At 40.8% G+C, this 21,259-nt stretch overlaps 2 protein-coding genes across 6 annotated transcripts in view; one reads left to right on the forward strand and one right to left on the reverse strand.

Moving 5' to 3' along the window:
• The window catches only part of LOC139160193 (TNF receptor-associated factor 1-like), a 635,213-nt gene that overhangs the window by 327,477 nt on the left and 286,477 nt on the right, over positions 1-21,259 (forward strand). The window lies entirely within an intron of this gene.
• Positions 1-21,259, reverse strand: part of VWA7 (von Willebrand factor A domain containing 7) — a 58,136-nt gene that overhangs the window by 22,701 nt on the left and 14,176 nt on the right. For all 3 annotated transcript variants that reach the window (XM_070737808.1, XM_070737810.1, XM_070737809.1), the window contains exons 3-9: positions 16,125-16,406; positions 12,231-12,327; positions 10,878-10,985; positions 8,606-8,801; positions 5,212-5,381; positions 2,722-2,834; positions 775-891 (exon numbers count right to left, since the gene is read on the reverse strand). In XM_070737808.1, the coding sequence (XP_070593909.1) occupies positions 775-891; positions 2,722-2,834; positions 5,212-5,381; positions 8,606-8,801; positions 10,878-10,985; positions 12,231-12,327; positions 16,125-16,406 (1,083 nt within the window). The remainder of the gene's footprint in view (positions 1-774; positions 892-2,721; positions 2,835-5,211; positions 5,382-8,605; positions 8,802-10,877; positions 10,986-12,230; positions 12,328-16,124; positions 16,407-21,259) is intronic.

The following is a 21,259-nucleotide window of genomic DNA, read 5'->3' on the forward strand; positions in this document are numbered from 1 at the left end:
CAATCTCAGCAACTTGAAGCTATATGGACTTCAATTCCCAGAATTCCCCAGCCAGACTGGAGATTGCAAACCACTGTGCTAAGACGCCCATGGGGTGATGTTTGCACCCAACTGCTACCCAATTGTGTCCAATGGCTGATGCAAGTATAGTGGTACCTCTACTTATGAACTTAATTCGTTCCGTGACCAGGTTCTTTAGAAAAGTTTGTAAGAAGAAGCAATTTTTCCCATATGAATCAATGTAAAAGCAAATTATCTGTGCGATTGGGGAAACCACAGGGAGGGTGGAGGCCCTGCTTCCTCCCAGGAGATTCCTAGAGAGGCCCCACAGAGGCTTCTCCCCACCTTTTCCGGCCCTGTTTCCTCCCAGGAGATTCCTAGAGAGGCCCCACAGAGACTTCTCCCTGCCTTTTCCAGTTACAGTTTCAGAGGTTCAAGTTTGTAAGTGAAAAATGGTTCTGGAGAAGAGGCAAAAAAAAATCTTGAACACCAAGTTCTTATCTAGAAAAGTTCTTAGGTAGAGGTACCACTGTATCTAAATTGCAACACTTGTGTGATGATGCAATCACACACATCATCGTTCCCTCCTGCTGCCTCACCCCCATTAAACACTCATGAGCTTGGTTTCTTAGGCACAGCATCTAACACCCCAGTGCCTGGGGTGTAGTAAGATGTTGGGTGGAAGAGACTGGCATATTTTGCACCGGCATATTACACAACTGGAAAGAAATATCCCCAAAAAGGAAACTGGTTGATAAAAGAGGCCCAGCTGACCTTGCACTTCTTTTCCTGAATTAGGGAGTCCACGCTGTTCTTCAGGTGAGCATCTTTAGCAGATGCATCAGTGAAGACAAAGATCTCAGAATAGGGTGGCGAGTTCTGGAGGGCAAGCTAAGTTTAAAAAAAGAGAGAGAAAGACAAGGAAGATTCATGTACATCCCCTGAGCATGACATTTATCAGAACAGAATAACAATTGGAAGGAATGTTGGAGGTCTATTGGTCCAACCCACTGTTCAAGAAGGAAACCCTATACCTGTGATGGCAAACCTTTTTTCCCCTTGGGTGCCCAAAGAACATGCACACGTACTATTGCACGTGTGCGAGTGCCCATACCCATACTTTAATGCCTGGGGAGGGCAAAAACAGCTCCCCCCACCCCTCCAGAGGCCCTCTGAAGGCCCTCTGTAGGCTCGTGTTTCACCCTCCCCAGGTTCCAAAAGCTTCCCTGGAGTTGGGAAGGGTAAAAATGTCCTCCCAATCCCCCCGGAGACTCTCTGGAAGCCAAAAACGCCCTCCAAGAGCCTCTGTGTGAGCCAAAAATCAACTGGCCGGCACATACGTGCACATTGGAGCTGAGATAAGGAAACAGCTCATGTGCTAGCAATATGGCTCTGCATGCCACTTGTGACACCCGTGCCATAGGTTCGCCATCACTGTGCTATACCTTGTGACGGTGAACCTATATTGGGGGGGGGGCACACAAGGCATTGCCCTATGTCAGCTCCAGCATGCATCCACACACTCGCCAGCTGATTTTCAGCCTTGGGGAAGGCTGTTTCACCCTCTGGAGGCTTCAGGAAAAAAACAGTCCAACAGGCAACCTGAAGTTTGGAAAACAGACTTCTAGTTTGCCTGTTGTGCTGTTTTTAGCACTCTGGGGCTTTAGGAAGCTTCCCTGAAGCCTCCGGAGTGCGAAAATCAGTACAACAGGCAAACTGGAAGTCCATTTATCTGAACTTCCGGTTTGCTTGTTTGGCCATTTTTTCACCATGAGGTCTGTGCGCATGTGTGGGGACAGGGGCTTTGTGCATGCGCAGAGGGTTTTAAAAAATGGCAGCATATGGGTAGTTGGGCGGAGCCTCATGCTGCCGCCACTACCGATTCTCTGAACCATCAGCATCCAATGCTACTGGTACGCCCTAACTGCGAACTGATATTATTTCACCACTGGTCCAACCCCTGGAGACCTTATACCAGTGAGGGCGAACCTATGGCACATGAGCCATTGCCCTAGCTCAGCTCCAATGTGCATGTGTGTGCTAGCCAGCTGAGTTTTGGCTTGCATAGAGCTCTGGGAGGACGTTTTTTGCTTCCAGAGAGCCTCTGGGGGGATGGTGGAGGGCGTTTTTACCCTTCTCCAATTCCAGAGAAGCCTTTGGAGCCTGAGGAGGGTGAAACGCGAGCCGACTTGGCCCACCAGAAGTTGGGAAACAGGACGTTTCCGGCCTCCAGAGGGCCTCTGGGGCATGGGGGAAGCTGTTTTCGCCCTCACCAGGTATTGAATTATGGGTGTGGGCACTCGCGCATGTGCGATAGAATGCGCACACGCTCTTTCGGCACCCGAGGAAAAAAAAGGTTCGCCCTCACTGCCTTATACAATCCCAGTCAAATGTCTGACCAGTCTATTCTTGATGGAGCACCCACAACTCCAGTTGGCAAGTTATTCCATTGATTTATTGTTCTTACTGTCAGAAAATTTCTCCTTATTTCTGAATTGAATCTCTCTTTTTTACTTTGTACTTAGCAATCCAGTCCTGGTCAAAATAGCTTAATAATTCCATTCTCAGAAATCCATCAGTCAAATGGAGATCAATATTTTTTTGTTTTGTTTTTTCTAATCTTTCTCTGGGATTTTTCGATAAGAGTTTGCATGGATCACAGTATGAGAATTTCTGATCTACAAAATTATGCACCAATAAAGGATGCTTCATGAATACTACCTCCAGGGCTGACAGACACATTTCAGGCTCATCTCCACCACCCAACGGGCTGATGGTATTTAAGACTTTCCAGAATTCTTCAGGGTCACTAGTTTTACTGACTGGTCCAAAACCTAGAAGAAAGAATGAGAGAATGAGATGGGGAGAGTGAGGGAGATAAAGGAAGAGGAAAAGAAGAGAGGGAGAGAGAGAGAGAGTAATAGGGAGAGAGAAAGGGAAAGGGAGAGAGACAGGAAGAGAGAGGGAGAGAGAAAGAAATAGGGAGAGAGGGAAAGGAAAGGGAGAGACAGGAAGAGAGGCAGAGGGAGAGAGAAATAAAGACAAAGAGAGGGCCAGAGAAAGGCAGAGAGAAAAGGAGAGGGGGAGGAAAAGGGAACAGAATGAGAGAGGGAGAGAGAGAGAAAGAAAGGAAGAGGAGAGAAGAGAAGAAGAAAGGGAGAAGGAGAGATGGAGAAGTAAAAAGAGAGAGAGAGAGAAATGAAAGATAGAGGGAGAGGAAAAGGGAGAGGGAGAGGAAAGAGAGAGGGAGACAGAGGAGAGAAAGGAAGAGGGAAAGGAGAAAGGAAGAAAGCAAGAGAGGGAGAGGGAGAAAGCAAGAGAGGGGGCAGAGAGAGAGAGAGAGAGACAGAGTGGGTGAGAGAGGGAGAGAGAGAGGGAGAGGAGAGGAAGAGAGAGGAGAGAAAGCAATGACCAATTCTCCAAACATTTGATATTATTTCTTTATATTTTAGTATATGAAGCATTACTTGGATGAACTCTGCAGAAAAACACCCCTACTACCTGTTCTGTCCCAGCAATACCCCTCCCCCAAATAAATAGGATGTAAAAACACACTGTTTTTACAAGATTTAAGCATGTAATTCTAATATTTTAGGAGTAGGAAGGTTTGGATTTAGAAATCCAACAACAAGTCTGTTTGGTGCCAGCTGCTAATTAGAGTCCAAAACAGAAATCAAAACTCACAGATATTTTCTTTGATCACACAGCTCTCATTAACTGACTCATTCTGAGTTGGCAGCAAGCCCGGGGATAATGAGCCCAACTCCCCAGTTCATAATTCATCATTGAAATAATAATATCCCAAGAGAGAAATCCGAGCGAACATCTGGAACATAACAAAAGTTGACTTCCGTACTGTAGCATCACATGGCTCAACCTTAAATAGCATAAGGGCATGGCCAATTGTTCCAGAGACACCTCATTTTGCTTAGCCACTCGTGCCTTCTGGCAACTCTGCATACCCTAGCATCAGGAAGAGGCTCCTTCTCTTCTCCCGAGTCACTCATGTGCACCTCGGGAGGCGCAGAAGGTCCTGGTTGGCTTTCAGCCTCTGACACTACATCCTCCTCGACCCCCTTGCTATCAGACTCAGGTGCCAAGTACATGGGCCTAGGGTACCAGGCCACAGACATCTCTCGATCTTCAGCATAACTAGCTGTGCAGGATGAGGACAGGCCACAACACTACCATCCAGTAGTAGGTGAAAACTGTTATATTTTCCAAGGCCTTTTTTGAAATCCATTTTTTATTTATTGTTTATTTATTTTATTAATTGTACTTATATGCCGCCCTTCTCCAAAGACTCATTGCAATTTTAGAATTGCAATGCTTATCCTGATGTTTTACAATGATTTATTGCTATGAATATTATTGCCACTGGTGGCGTTACACTGTTTTTACTGAGAAACACTGAATTAGAATCATTCAAGGAACAATGCCCCCCCCCCCCCCCAACACACACATAGACACACATTTTCTCACATGAGCTTCTCTGATCATTGGGACAGAGCCATCTTTCTGTTCTACCAACATCCAGAGCTTGTTGATCAGAAATCCCAAAGCCTTGCAAGAAGAGACTCGTCTTCAAAATCCATCTTTCAGCAGGGAAAGATGTTTTTAATTCAGCAAAGACTTTGGTCAAATACCCAGAAGTTATGTCAAGGTTGTAGATATGTTGCAATTCCCTATTTGTCTCCACGTCTCCCATTTTAAGCTTTATTTATTTTATATTCTTCACTTTTAACTTTATAGCAACAGCATTTAGGCTTATATACCTCTTCACATTGCTTTTACAATTTGTTACAATTCCCTATTTGTCTCCATGTCTCCCATTTTAAGCTTTATTTATTTTATATTCTTCACGTTTAACTTTATAGCAATAGCATTTAGACTTATATACCTTTTTCATAGTGCTTTTACAGCCCTCTCTAAGCGGGTTACAGAATCAGCATATTGCCCCCAAAAATCTGGGTCCTCATTTTACCCACCTTGGAAGGATGGAAGGCTGAGTCAACCTTGAGCCAGTGGTAAGATTTGAATTGCTGAACTACAGCTAGAAATTAGCTGAATTAGTAGTAGAACTTTGTATTCTATTTTACTTTGTATTCTACTGTTCTACTTCGTGAAGTTAGGGACAAAAAGTTAACAAGCAAGCAATAGTATACAAAAATAAAATTCAACTAAAAAAAGGGACTATGTCAGTAATCTTACCAGGATCGTGGAAAGGCACCAAGAGGTAAAAATCTGGTTGTTGAGGGGTGCCTTGGCGCCGCTCGATGATCTCCCATGCCTGAAATTTAGCCGCGCTGATTTCTTCCCCCATACTTCCAGTGGTGTCCACAACGAAGCTCAGGCCTGTGGTTGGGCTGATATCTAACAACCTTCAAACAAAAAAGTGTGAATTGTGATTTCATAAGTTATTTATTTATTTCATTTTTCATAAATTATTCCCTAGGACAGTGATGGCAAACCTTTTTTTCCTCGGGTGCCGAAAAAGCGGGTGTGTTTGCTATTATGCATAGGTGAGTGCCCACATCCCTAATTTAAGGCTCTCTGGAGGCTGGAAACAGCCTGTTTCCCAACTTCTGATGGGCCCAGTGGGCTCGTGTTTCACCCTCCCCAGGCTCCAAAGGCTTCCCTGGAGCCGGGGAAGGGTAAAAACGCCCTCCACCATTCCCCGGGAGGCTCTCTGGAAGCCAAAAACACCCTCCCAGAGCCTCTGTGTGAGCCAAAAATCAGCTGGCCGGCACATACATGCACATTGGAGCTGAGCTAAGGCAACAGCTCATGTGCCAGCAGATATGTCACCGTGTGCCACCTATGGCACCCGTGCATAGGTTCGCCATCACTGCTCTAGGACAAATTCATACATGATGCTAAAAGATAATGTGGTTTATCTGGAGTCGGCTTAGTGTATTATGCAGGTTATGTAGGCTTAGCATGTTAAGTAAGCTTAGTACTTCTGGTCTGTAAAATAAGGATTGCAGCTTACTAGGCTATGCAAAAACAACCAATTGTGCTTTATGCAATCAAGTGTGGCTTACGGTAATGAACCACAACTCTGGAAACCTATAGAGAGAAGGCCTTCAATTTCTCATTTTCTCTCTCTCTCTCTCTCCCTCCCCCCCTCTGTCTCTTCCTCCCCCCTCTCCCTCCCTCCCTCTCTCCCTTCCTTCCTTTCTTTTTCTCCTTCCTTTTTCTTTCTTCCTTGCTGTTTTTTTCTTTTGCTTTCCTTTCTTTTTTCTTCCTTTCTTCTCTCCTTCCTTCCTTCCTTCCTTCTTTTTCCTTTCCTTTCTCCTCTCCTCTCCCCTCCTTTCCTCTTTCTTTCTTTCTTTCTTTCTTTCTTTTTCTTCTTCCTTGCTCTTTTTTCTTTTACTTTCCTTTTTTCTTCCTGTCTTCCTTTCCTTTTTCATTCTTTCTTCTCTGCTTCCTTCCTTCCTTCCTTCTTTTTCCCTTCCTTTCTCCTCTTCTCTGCTTTCCCCCTCCTTTCCTCTTTCTTTCTTTCTTTCTTTCTCTTTCTCTTCTTTCATTTCCCTTTTCTTCTGCTTTTTCCTTTTTATTAGTTTACATTCGTTTTCTCTGTTTTGTAATAATACTTAATAAAAATAAAAAATACATTTTTAAATGGAACATGCATGAATGTAATTGTAATTGTGTGTATTGCTGTGTTCAGCCAATGCTATCTTGTTGGCTGTGATCTCTATTGATTTGCAACAACTGTTAAACTGTACAGTGCTAGGAAGAGAAGAGATCTGAAAATGAATATGAATGAAGATCAAGAAGGCCTTGTTTGACACTTGCATGGAATTAATGAATAGGGAAATTTTTCAGCGTCTTAGGCAGCATGCGGCCTATCATACGGAATTAATGATTGTCAAGACAACTGAAAATGTGAGTAATTAATGTTTGTTTAAAGAAGCTGAGCCGGCTGGATATAAAAAGGAGATTTCTGCTTGCTTTGTTATGCGTAAATGAAAATTGAGGGTGACAGGAGGCAGTAATTTGAATGTGATGGGAAAGGGGTAGTTAAGAAACATGCTTAATGAAAGGAGAAAAGAAAGGCTCACAAATGAATGAGTGATGAAAGAATGTGGATTCATACAAAAACAAGGATGAAAGAGGACACATTGATGTGCTTCAGTCACAAAGAAAAAGCAAATAGAGATTTAAAAAATAGAACAAACAAGTAAAAGAATAGCCAATGGGTTGCGAGGAAGGAGATGAGAAACATGATGGAGAAGGTGGTGGTGAGATCCTAAAAAAAATGAGACGAAAAATTTAAAGAAAATCAAAAAGTAATGTTTAGTAGAAGCAAGGGTAATTGGCAAAAATGGAAAGATATGGCAAATGAGGTTGATGAAAACTAGTTTTCCGTCGCCTCCATTCCAATTGAACTATAGTTCATAAAATCATATACCAAAATGTCCTTCCTGTTAGTGACTACTTCACCTTCAACCGCAACAACACACGAGCACGTAATAGATTCAAACTAAATGTCAACCGCTCTAAACTAGACTGCAAAAAATAAGACTTCAGCAGTAGAGTAATCAGTGCTTGGAATGCACTATCTGACTCTGGTTTCTACTCCTAACCCCAAAACCTTTAACCTTAGACTATCTACAATTGACCTCTTCCCTCTTTCTAAGAGGTCTGTAAGGGTCTTGCATAAGTGCATCATTGTACATACTGTCCCTGTACTATTGTTCTATTGTCTTTTATTGTTATTTTTTATCATTACTTTTCTAATGTTATATTTATACAAATTACTATACTATAATTGTCTGTCAAATATATACATATATATAAACAAAATAAATAAATAAATTTTAAAGTATGTTTTCTCCTTTTTTTCACATTTGTCCCTGTAATTTCTTTGGCTTGCTGTTCCTTAACACTTTTTGGATACTTTTTTAAAATAATGGTGTTTACCATAAGAAAGATAAGCGTGGTCTTTTAATTTCTTTAGAGTCATTTCATTGTAAGGTGGGACGCATATAAATTTAATAATTTATAGGTTTTCTAATCTGCCTAAAGAGGAGTGTAAAATCAACATAAAATGGTCCTATATCTAATTCCAGGATTAATGATCGGAGGAAATTCTGGGGATTTCAGAAAAACACTTCTGGGACTATCTACAGCCAAACCCCATATCCATAAGTGATAGTTAACCGTAAGAATCTTAAAAGAATGGACCAGATTAAGGAAAGATTTAATGAACTCAATCTGTATAGTCTGGAGGACAGAAGGGAAAGGGGGGACATGATCAAAATATTTAAATATGTTAAAGGGTTAAATAAGTTTCAGGAGAGAAGTGTTTTTAATAGGAAAGTGAACACAAGAACAAGGGGGCACAATCGGAGGCTAGTTGGGGGAAAGATCAAAAGCAACGTGAGAAAATATTATTTTACTGAAAGAGTAGTAGATGCTTGGAACAAACTTCCAGCAGGCGTGGTTGATAAATCCACAGTAACTGAATTTAAACATGCCTGGGATAAACATATATCCATCCTGAGATAAAATACAGGAAATAGTACAAGGGTAGACTAGATGGACCATGAGGTCTTTTTCTGCCGTCAATCTTCTATGTTTTTATGTTTCAGATTACCTCATAAATTGCCTGTTCCCTATTTCTCGCCACGTCTTCTCCAGGAAGTGTATGGAGGCCTCCTGGGCCAACCTAGCAGCCTTCTGGTGCAGGTAATGGTGAGGTGAGAAGAACATGGAGGCGCTGTCCTTATTTATGCCGCCTCGAGGTTCTTGATGGCGGCTCTCATCGAACCGCCCACCGTGACTGCACTTCCCTGAGGAGACAGGAAGGAGGAAAAAGACCGTCAGCCCAGCATCTTCGCCTGCAAAGAATGAAGGATGGAATAATACCACTTGGAGAAGGATGGAATAATACCACTGCCACCACCACCATCATCATCGTCAGGCAGGGGTTCCAACTTACCGCATGCAGCTCAGATAACCGGTGGGCGGGCAGGTGGGCCAGACCGAGATTTGGCTTCTTCACATGAGCAAGAAACAAATCTTGTGGGAAGATGCGCGCGTGTGTGAGATTTCGGTGGGTTTTTTGCTCCAGCGCATGCATGGAGGCAGAAAATCACTGAAATTTCACACATGCGCGCATCCTCATGAAATTTTGCTTTCTGTGCATGCACAGAAGCCCAATCTCACTCCAACACACACACACACTCACCGGTCACCTGGAGCTGTGCGCACAGCTCCATTTCCGCTACCAGTGCACCATTCCCCCTCCCTGTCCAAGTAGGAACCCAATACTGGTCATCATCTCCATTTAATAACCTCATAATCCCTTGTGGGGTGGAGTCTGGGCAATTGAATGGAACTGAGTGTTTACTGGCTAGATGCTCTTCCTGTCGCCAATGCGGTGTTATATTCAGCAGACATGGAATAATAGAATACTACATTCTGCCAATGGGTGGAAACTAAACAAGGAGAGAAGTAACTTAGAACTAAGGGAGAAATTTCCTGACAGTTAGAACAATTAACCGGTGGAACAGCTTTCCTCCAGAAGTTGTGAATGCTCCAACACTGGAAGTTTTTAAGAAGATGTTGGATTACCACCTGCCTGAAGTAGTGTAGGGATTCCTGCCTAAGTAGGGGGTTGGACTAGAAGATCTTCAAGGTCCCTTCCAACTCTGTTGTTGTTGTTGTTGTTGTTGTTATAGGGTTTTTTTATATACATCCCAGATTCCTCTTAATGTGTGCTCTGTCACATAATCTTTATGGGGGTCTGTTATTCTCTGTAATTTCATCCAGCCTGCCTGAACGTTTCAGGAATTCTGCATAATGTTAGAACACATTTTGCATTTTGCTTTGTGCCAAAATAAGAATAGCGACCAGTTAGGTCCCACAGAGTTGGCCTTCTCCGGGTCTCGTCAACTAAACAATGTCGTTTGGCGGGACCCAGGGGAAGAGCCTTCTCTGTGGCGGCCCCGGCCCTTTGGAACCAACTCCCCCCAGATATCAGAGTTGCCCCCACCCTCCTAGCCTTTCGTAAGCTCCTTAAAACCCACCTCTGTCGTCAGGCATGGGGGAATTGATACTTTTCCCTCCCCCTAGGCTTATAAAATTTATGCATGGTATGCTAGTATGTATGATTGGTTTCTAAATTGGGGTTTTAAATTAACTTAAATATTAGATTTGTTTACATTGTATTATTATTGCTGTGAGCCGCCCTGAGTCTGCGGAGAGGGGCGGCATACAAATGTGATTAATAAATAAATAATAAATAAATAGCTTCTTGCATTAAAAAAAAAAAAAGAGATCACAGAATTTTTGCCAGGATGGACTGATAAAGGAACTGGTTTATTTATGGACCGATCTAGGAAGCCCTTTTGCTGGAGACTTCCATTATTCTATGTTTTTTCCTCTCTTCCTCGGTCAGAGAGAAACAATATGGAAGGCTCCACTAAGCTTCAGAGGACAAAAACAAAAAAAACCCTCCAAATCCTAAAGCAGAAAAGATTCATTCATTTCCCCATCCATTAACCATGAAAAGGCCCTATAATTCTCCACAGTTCCACAGGAGTGATCTCTCTCTCTCGCTCATTCTCTCACACACACCAGACACCAAATACTATAAATAAAACAGGCAGCTGATAGAGAGAACGTCTCAAAGAAACACATTTGGGAAAAGAAGAAGAAAAAAGAAGTTCTCGAAGCTGCGCCAAAGCTCATTTTCTCCTCCTTAACAGATTTTAGCGTCAACTCTCTAAGGATGCACGGAGAATACAAATGAGGCTTTTCGCCTTTGATAGTATTAACGGGAGAGGGGGAATTCTCCTTGGCTTGCAAACAGAGCTTTTTTATTTATTTTTTTCCTTCCCCCTCCGTTGGCCACAAAAACATACCAATAGGCTTTTCGGGATGGGAACCATAGTAACCCGTGGTGAGAAGCTTGTCCAGGAGATTTCCTTTGCAGGTCCATTCAGAGCAGTCGTAGCAAGTCGGGATGCCAGCTGAGAAGGCACAAGAGAAATAGCTTGGAGTTTAAAAAAAAGGGGGGGACTGGAGGGGGATTGTAGCAGGAGAAAAGGCTGGGGCAAGGGTCCCGAGACTCTCCTCGGTCTCAGCAAAATGGACTGCTAATGAATGCTTGTTCTACATTTTCCTCTCTTTCACTTGGCAAGATCTTGCAATAGCAATAGCATTTAGACTTGTTGTATTTTTCGGAGTATAAGACTCACCTTTTTTCTCATCTAAAAGAGGCTGATAATTTGGGTGCGTCTTATACTCTGAATGTAGCTTTTACTAATTATTTTTCCAGCCATAACAAGGCACTAGCAATCTTCCCAGCTTGCAGACTTTTTCATTGCTACTCTCTCTGAATGTTTTTTTCCCCCAGCCCTAAATCTTTGCAGGCTATTTGTCATAGCTACTTGCTCCGAATAAGGTTTTTTTAAGCACTATCCAGGGGATAAAATAATGTGCTGAAGCTGTTGATGCAGCTTGAGATTGTGTTGGCTTTTTTAGCTGCCCCTGCACATGATAGCAGTGTTCCAATATCTCAGGAGTCAAGCTATTCTCCAAAGCACCTGAGGGTAGAACGAGAAGCAATGGATGGAAACTGAACAAGGAGAAAAGCAACTTAAAACTAAGGAGATATCTCCTGACAGTCAGAACAATCAATCAATGGAACAACTTGCCTCCAGAAGCTGTGAATGCTCCAACACTGGAAGTCTTTAAAAGACTGGACAACCATTTTGGTATAGGGCAGCGGTGGGTTCTAACTTACCTCGCTGCCAGTTCACTTCCTCCCGCGCCGCATGGCCACGCGTCGTAGGCGCGCATGTGCAGTGCCAAAAAAAGTTACATTTTTTAAAAAGCCAAAAACACGATGGTGATGTATGCGTAGTGCCGGAAACTCGGCTTCTGCACGTGCATGGAAGAAAAAAAATGGGAAAAAATTCCAACACCCCCTCCCCATTTTTTTTAAAAAAGATGGCACTAACTGAACCAGTTCCATGATGGCATCGTGACATCACCAGTGGGTTGCTACCTGTTCAGGTGAACTGGTCCAAACTGGGAGGAACCCACATCTGGTATAGAGTTTCCCACCTAAGTAGAGGATTGGACTAGAAGACCCCCAAGATCCCTTCCAACTCTGATTCTATTCTATTCTATTCTATTCTATTCTATTCTATTCCTATATCTTATGTTGAGGCAAACTCAGATAAAAGAGAAAAACTGCACGTGATCCATACCTTTAGCGACAGACTGAATTTCGCGGCCCGGATGAACCAAGTCAAGGAGTATTCCTTCATATCCCAGTTCTACCCAGTTACTGTGGCTGTAGAAATCCTGGCCAGAAAGAAAGAGGGTGAGCAGCTCCTGTGTTATGGATTTTGATCTCAAAGTTGGCAAATTCAGCTAGTGTTTCTCACTCTTTTTGCGTGATTTCAATACAGACAGTCCTCAACTTACAACTACAAACGGAGCCAGAATTTCTACCCGCTAATCTAGGTGGTTATTAAGTGAATGAGGCCGGATTTTAACAATCTTTGGTTAATCAGCAAATTGTTACTGTTGTTAAAGGTCTGGAGACCTCACCTACAAAAAGATATTGATAAAATTGAATGGGTCCAAAATGGGCTACAAAAACGGTGAAAGGTCTTAAGCATAAAACTTATCAGGAAAGACTTAATGAACTCAACCTGTATAGTCTGGAGGACAGAATAGAAAGGGGGGGACATGATCGAAACATTTAAATATGTCAAAGGGTTAAATAAGGTCCAGGAGGGAAGTGTTTTTAATAGGAAAGTGAACACAAGAACAAGGGGGCACAATCTGAGGTTAGTTGGGAGAAAGATCAGAAGCAACGTGAGAAAATATTATTTTACTGAGAGTAGTAGATACTTGGAACAAACTTCCAACAGACATAGTTGGTAAATCCACAGTCATTGAATTTAAACATGCCTGGGATAAACATATATCCATCCTAAGATAAAATACAGAAAATAGTATAAGGGCAGACTAGGTAAACAATGAGGTCTTTTTCTGCCAGTCAATCTTCTACGTTTCTATGTTTCTATAAATGAATCATCTAGTCGTTAAGCGAATTCCCACCCACCCCCACCCCAACTTTGCATGTCAGAAGCCATCTGGGAAGGTACAGACAGCGATTGCAGGATCTTAAAACGCTGCAAATATTACAAATACATGCCTGTTAGTTGTAAAGGGCTCGAATTTTGATCACACGACTGTGGGGATAGCAATAGCATTTAGACTTACCGGTATACTGTATACCGCATCATAGTGCTTTTATAGCCCTCTCTAAGCGGTTTACAGAATCAGCCTATTGCCTCCAACAATCTGGGTCCTCATTTTAGCCACCTCGGAAGGATGGAAGGTTGAATCAACCTCGAGCTAGTGGTGAGATTTGAACTGCTGAACTACAGCTAATTTCTCTGTCACTCTAACCACTGTGCCACTCCGGCTCAGATGCAGTGATAGTCGTGTATGGACCAATCCTTTTACAGTGCCATTGTAAGTTTGAACACTTACTAAATGAACGGTGGCAAGTCCAGGACCACCCAAAGTTTTTGCAGAAAATTGAAGACTATTCAAAAAAGCAGAAACATGAAGCCATGCTGACTCATAATAGACAATATAAGGGAATTAATTGAGGTGCGTAATTGGTTATGCTTCCCCCGGGCACAGCTGTTTATTCTCATCTCTCTGGATACCTAATCCCTTATTCAGGACTGGGATGGTTGGCATAAAGTTTGCAGACATGCCTCAGCTAGTCTATTCATTGCATAAGAATGAAGCCACAGAGACACAAACTTATCGATTGGCGGGCTTAGAAATCAAAGTCCATACAGGGCAGCGATGGCGAAACTTTTTTCATTCGTGCGCCAAAAGGGGAGGAGTTGTATGCATGCCACACCCATAATCCCATGTGGGCCCTCCCCACGCATACGTGCATGACACATACACCGCTCCCAGCACGCAATGGCACTCCCGTTTTTTGCTCCCCCTAGGCTTCAGAGCCTGGGGAGGATGAAAATGAACTTCCCTATCACCCTGGAGGCCCTCCAGAGGCCAGAAATGGCCTGTTTGCCAAGTTCCGATTGAATCAGAAATTCCATATTTTTTGCTCCCCCAGATCATTTAGGTCTGGCGCGCTAAGGCCAACTGATTTTCGGGCCTTCTGGGCCTACTAGGAGTTGGAAAAACAGCCTGTTTCCAGCCTATGAAGGGGTTGGGGAAGTCCTGTTTTTTTGCTCCCCCAAGGTTTAGAGCCTTTCTAGGAGCCTGGAGAGGGTGAAAACAGCCTTTCCCCCACCTCTACCAAGGCCCTCTGGAGGCCAGAATTGGCCCGTTTGCCAACTTCTTCAGCTATTTTTGCTGATAATTTTGCTTCCGTGCATGCATAGAAGCAAACGACGGTGAAAAATGGATAAAATCTCACAAGTGCGAGTTTTTGGCTATTTTCGCCGGTATTTTTGCTTCCACATATGCACAGAAGCAAAGAAAATCTGTCATTCATGGCGTTCCCAGGCCATTTCCACTACCCGGATGGCGTTCCCCCATGTGGGGGAGGAGCCCATGACCGGGTAGCGACCCACTGGGAATATCATGACGACATCACAGAATTGGTTCGGTTAGTGCCATTCCGTGGACAATGGCCATCTTTTAAACAATTTTTTTCCCCTTCTTCTGAATATGCAGAGAAGCCGAGGCTCCAGCACTGCACGTGTAGTCACCATCTTGTTTTCTGGTTTTTTCCCAGATTTTTCGGCACTGTACATGCAGAAAGTGTGTGCCCATGAGGTACACCTACACGGCATGGGAGGAAGTGAACTGGCAGTGAGGTAAATTAGAATCCACCCCTGCCCTGGAACTGACTTGACAGGCGCAATCTTGGAGTTTCAGTGTTGCTACACTGGAGCTAAGGCAGTGTTTTTCAACCAGTGTGCCGTGGCACACTAGTGTGCCGCGAGACATGGTCAGGTGTGCCGCGAAGGTCAGGGAGAAAGAAAGCAAGAGATAGAGAGAGAAAGAGAACTAGAGAGAGAGAAAGAGAGTGAAAGAGAACAAAAGAAAGAGAAAGAGAGAGAGAGAGAGAAAGAGGGAGGGAAGGAGGGAGAGAAAGACAGAGGGAGGGAGGGAGGGGGAGAGAAAGAGCAAAAAAGAGAGGAAGGAAGAGAAAGAAAGAGAGATGGAGAGAGAGAGAAAGAAAGAGGAAGGAAGGGAGAGAAAGAGGGAGGGAGAAAGAAATAGAGCGAAGGGGAGGAAGAGAGAGAGAATTTTTTTGTCCAAACTTTTTTTAGCCCCCCCCCCCCCCCGGCTCAATGTGCCCCAGGGTTTTGTAAATGTAAAAAATGTGCTGCGGCTCAAAAAAGGTTGAAAATCATTGAGCTAAGGGATAGGCAGGGGAAATTAGCCAAAACAAAATACTTTCTCTTGGGAAAAAAGGCCGTATCTCACACCTAGTCAGAGGAAGGCGGAGTGATGTCACCAGGCAACCAGACGGCACTTTCATTGGACCATGTGACTGATAGTTTGGGGTTGAGAGAAAAATTTCTCTTTTAATTAAGTGAAAACCGCAGAAACCTTCACAGTCGGTTTTCACCAGATTTGTGCCAATTTGATATCTCCAATAAAGCGATTCTTTGAGGAATTTATTTTATTTTATTTTATTTTATTTTATTTTATTTTATTTTATTTTATTTTATTTTATTTTATTTTATTTTATTTTATTATTTTATTTTATTTTATTTTATTTTATTTTATTTTATTTTATTTTATTTTATTTTATTTTATTTTATTTTATTTATTGACTTCTATGCCGCCCAATCCCGAAGGGAATTTCTCTGCCTCGGAGTTTTGCTTGCTATAAGACTGTTACTTGGAACCATGATATCATTACGTCTACAGAATTGGGGTTACCCGCAGTGGTGTATTGTAAAATTTTTGTAAATGCAACACTTCTACACATGCACATAAACATCTGCACTTGCACAGTGTCCCAGGTGGATGGGCGGAGCCTCCCGCTGTTCTAAGAATTGGTCAAAAGCGGGAGCAACCCACTGCTGGTTACCACCAGGAAGCCTGCGATTCTAATTTTGAATTTGGTTCATTTTGGTGAATACCTGCAAGGAATGGAGCAGCTGTCCTAGCTTTTTTCGGGCAATGCCATATTGCTCAGAACGCACCGCTTGAAGGATCTCTTTGCGAACATGCAACAGCCAGTTGTTGGCGGAGTGAATGAGCTCCGAATCAAAGTGGAAAATGGGGTCATCCCGGGTCGTATTCCCAAAGTCCATGGCGGCATTGGCGTTGGCCACTTCTGCGATGGCTGCACGGAAACGCTTGGCCGACACCTCAAGACCATAGAAAGCGGCAAAGATGTCGTCAGCCAACAGGGTCTTGTCCTATTGAGGTGGAATCAGAAATAATGTTAAACAACATGTTAGATTAGTTCTTAGGTTTGCTCTACCCCATAAAGTAGAGAAGGAAGAGTGGGTTGAGGAGAAACGAAAGCATATGTCTCAACTGAAATACATATAGATCGATGGGCTGAATTTAAATGGCCGGTTTTTCTCAATATAGGCAACTTTAAGAGGTGTGAACTTCAACTCCCAGAATCCCACACCTAGCCTTATGTTGTCCTGTAAATGCAACTTCTGAATCCTGCGGAATTGGGCGGCATATAAAGATAGATAGATAGATAGATAGATAGATAGATAGATAGATAGATAGATAGATAGGTAGATAGGTAGATAGGTAGATAGGTAGATAGGTAGATAGGTAGATAGGTAGATAGGTAGATAGGTAGATAGGTAGATAGGTAGATAGGTAGATAGGTAGATAGGTAGATAGGTAGATAGGTAGATAGGTAGATAGGTAGATAGGTAGATAGGTAGATAGGTAGATAGGTAGATAGGTAGATAGGTAGATAGGTAGATAGGTAGATAGGTAGATAGGTAGATTAGATAGATAGATTAGATAGATAGATAGATAGATAGATAGGTAGGTAGATAGGTAGATTAGATAGATAGATTAGATAGATAGATAGATAGATAGATAGATAGATAGATAGATAGATAGATAGATAGATAGATAGGTAGATTAGATAGATAGATAGATAGATAGATAGATTAGATAGATAGATAGATAGATAGATAGATAGATAGATTAGATAGATAGATAGATAGATTAGATAGATAGATAGATAGATAGATTAGATAGATAGATAGATAGATAGATTAGATAGATAGATAGATAGATAGATAGATAGATAGATAGACAGATAGATTAGATATACAGATAGATAGATTAGATAGATAGATAGATTAGATAGATAGATAGATAGATAGATTAGATAGATAAATAGATTAGATAGATAGATAGATTAGATAGATAGATAGATAGATAGATTAGATAGAATAGATAGATAGATAGATAGATAGATAGATTAGATAGATAGATAGATAGATTAGATAGATAGATAGATAGATTACATAGATAGATAGATTAGATAGATAGATAGATAGATAGATAGATAGATTACATAGATAGATAGATAGATAGATAGATAGATAGATAGATAGATAGATAGATAGATAGATAGATAGATAGGTTAGATAGGATAGATAGATAGATAGATAGATAGATAGATAGATAGATAGATTAGATAGATATAGATAGATAGATTAGATAGATAGATAGATAGATAGATAGATTAGATAGATAGATAGATAGATAGATAGATAGATAGATAGATAGATAGATAGATAGACAGATAGATTAGATAGACAGATAGATAGATTAGATAGATAGATAGATTAGATAGATAGATAGATAGATAGATAGATAGATAGATTAGATAGATAAATAGATTAGATAGATAGATAGATTAGATAGATAGATAGATAGATAGATAGATAGATAGATTAGATAGATAGATAGATAGATAGATAGATAGATAGATTAGATAGATAGATAGATAGATAGATAGATAGATAGATAGATAGATAGATAGATAGATAGATAGATAGATAGGTAGTTAGGTAGATTAGATAGATAGATTAGATAGATAGATAGATTAGATAGATAGATAGATAGATAGATAGATAGATAGATAGATTAGATAGATAGATAGATAGATAGATTAGATAGATAGATAGATAGATAGATTAGATAGATAGATAGATAGATTAGATAGATAGATAGATAGATAGATAGATAGATAGATTAGATAGATAGATAGATAGATAGATAGATAGACAGATAGATTAGATAGACAGATAGATAGATTAGATAGATAGATAGATTAGATAGATAGATAGATAGATAGATAGATTAGATAGATAAATAGATTAGATAGATAGATAGATTAGATAGATAGATAGATAGATAGATAGATTAGATAGAATAGATAGATAGATAGATAGATAGATAGATTAGATAGATAGATAGATAGATTACATAGATAGATAGATAGATTAGATAGATAGATAGATAGATAGATAGATAGATTACATAGATAGATAGATAGATAGATAGATAGATAGATAGGTTAGATAGAATAGATAGATAGATAGATAGATAGATAGATAGATTACATAGATAGATAGATAGATTAGATAGATAGATAGATTAGATAGATAGATATAGATTAGATAGATAGATAGATAGATAGATAGATAGATAGATAGATAGATAGATAGAGACAGACAGACAGACAGACAGACAGACAGACAGATTAAATTAAATATAGTGTTTGATTCATTCCTTTCATTCCTCAAAGTTTTTTATTAGGCAGGTAGTCCTCGCTTAATGACCGGTTTGATTATGGCCACTCAAGGTTCCAACAACCCTCCCTTATGGCGCAGATTCAAAGTTCTGACGCTGCCCCCTCATAGTCATGTGATCTCATTTTGGACACTTGGCAACCAGCCCACATTTATGGCCATTCTGCAGTCATATGACTGTGGTTTACAACATGTTTTGCTGGAAACCGGCAAAGCTACTTCCAGTTTTTGGCAAAAGATACTTGCTGGTTTTACTTAACGACTGCCATGTCTGCTTAACCACTGCTCCATTCACTGAATGAGTGTTGCAGAATATGTCAAACAATGGGATTGGTTGCGTAATTGAAATCATCAGTAACAGCACTAGCACCCACTGTCACTGACAATAGCAATAGCACTTACATACCGCTTCACAGCCCTCTCTAAGCAGTTTTACAGAGTCAGCCTATTGCCCCCAACAATCTGGGTCCTCATTTTATACACCTAGGAAGCCTGAGTCAGCCATGAGCCTGGTGAGATTCGATCTGTCAAACTGCTGGCAGCTGGCGATCAGCAGAAGTATCTTGCAGTACTGCACTCTAACCACTGCACCACTGTGGCTCTTATATGATAAAGGAATGATAAAGGAACTGTTCTAAACTGGGAACTGGTATTTTAATTGGCAGCAAAAATCAAATAAACTGGTTAGACTGCCTGGGTGGTTTTGGGTTTGTTTGTTTTTTTGCTGATAAGCAATGAACAAGATGCACTTTGGGGTGTCTGAGCAAGATCCCCTACCCCCCACGCCTCAACGGCATTGCAATTCAGATAAATAAAGGAGGACTTGGTACAATGTCACTGATTTACAAACAATTCGTACTTTCTGATATTAATTCTAAAATAACATACAAGGTCTGTACAGTGATATGCAAAATTAGACAAAGGTTAATTAAGAGTAAATGTACTAGTTTGAGCAGGGAATGACTCTGTCTCAGAATTACCCATTGGTCATTTTTATTATTATTATTATGCCAGCTATTGTATTATACCTTCCTCAGATTTGTTAGGGGATCTACAATTGTAGATTTTAGATTAGTTTTAACTAATAAGAATGATGCTTTTAAGCGGTTTTTTAAAGTGCATCATTCCTCCATTTTTATTACTAAATGTTCTAGATATTCAAAACTACTTTCGTCTGGATAAAGTAAAACTTAAAATGAAAGAGAAGGAAAAAACAGAATATTTTTTAACATGGGATGTGTTTTATCAATGGCAAACTAATAGAAACAAAAATTCAAATTTTAACAGCTTAAGAGAATGATTAGTTATATAAAGAAGGTATATTGAAATGTATAAGCAAATATTGTTGTTATTGTTATTGTTATATGATTATTAATGTTATTAATATTGTCGCTAGTATGATTGTTTCTCAAAATTAATTGTACTCAGACAACCCACTGTTTGTGTAGTCATTTATTATTTTTAATGTTTATTAAAAATGTATAAAATATCTTTTAAAAACCCTTTATTTCCTCCTTTCTTTTCTTTCTGCTGATTATTTATTTATTTATTAGATTTGTATGCCGCCACTTTCCGTAGACTCGGGGTGGCTAATGGCTGCAATAATTTGATTTTAATATCATTGAGGAATACAGTTGCTATAACTCAGATTTGGGCATTTAATGGCCTCCAAGCCACATCCAGCACATTAGCTGTCTCTGTCCCACCATCATGAGGTCAATTGGAAATTAGAAAACAAATGTAAATAATTGATGTCAATACAATCGAGAATACCTTATTCCACCAGACTTGAAATTAGATAGCTAAGAGCTGCGTCTTAGATACAGTAGCTAGATAGCTAAGAGCTACGTCACCTTCAATCTGATCTAAATGTCATTCATAAAATCATCTACCACAATGTCCTAGCAGTCAATGAATACTTCAGCGTCAACGGCAACAATACATGAACACACAACAGATTCAAACTCAATGTAAACCACTCAAAACTCAACTGCAGAAAGTATGACTTTCTGCAGTCTTTCTCCGAGTCTTCGGAGAGGGGCGGCATACAAATCCAAATAATAAATAAATAAACAGAGAGATCAATGCCCGGAATGCACTATACGACTCTGTGGTTTCTTTCCAAAATGCCAAAAACTTTCACCTTAGACTGTCTACAGTCGATCTCACCCCATTCCTAAAGGTCTGTAAGAGGTGTGCATAAGTGCACCATTGTGCCTACCATCCCTGTCCTACTGTCCTATTGCCTAATTTACCTGTACCTACTTTGCTAATGTTTACGTTTATACCAATACCTACTACCTTGTAAATCCTTGACAAAATATGAGGGATGCCCAGAAAACAATGCACCACAGTAATGGTACAAATGCAAAACTTTAGATATACATTATTTGAATTGTCAGGAGTGCGTGTGTAAATTTTGCATTTCTTCAGACAGATAGTGTAGTTGCAGCAGTGTTTCGAAATGGCAT

This window comes from Erythrolamprus reginae, chromosome 2 (assembly GCF_031021105.1).
Source record: "Erythrolamprus reginae isolate rEryReg1 chromosome 2, rEryReg1.hap1, whole genome shotgun sequence".
Classification (NCBI taxonomy): Eukaryota; Metazoa; Chordata; class Lepidosauria; order Squamata; family Dipsadidae; genus Erythrolamprus; species Erythrolamprus reginae.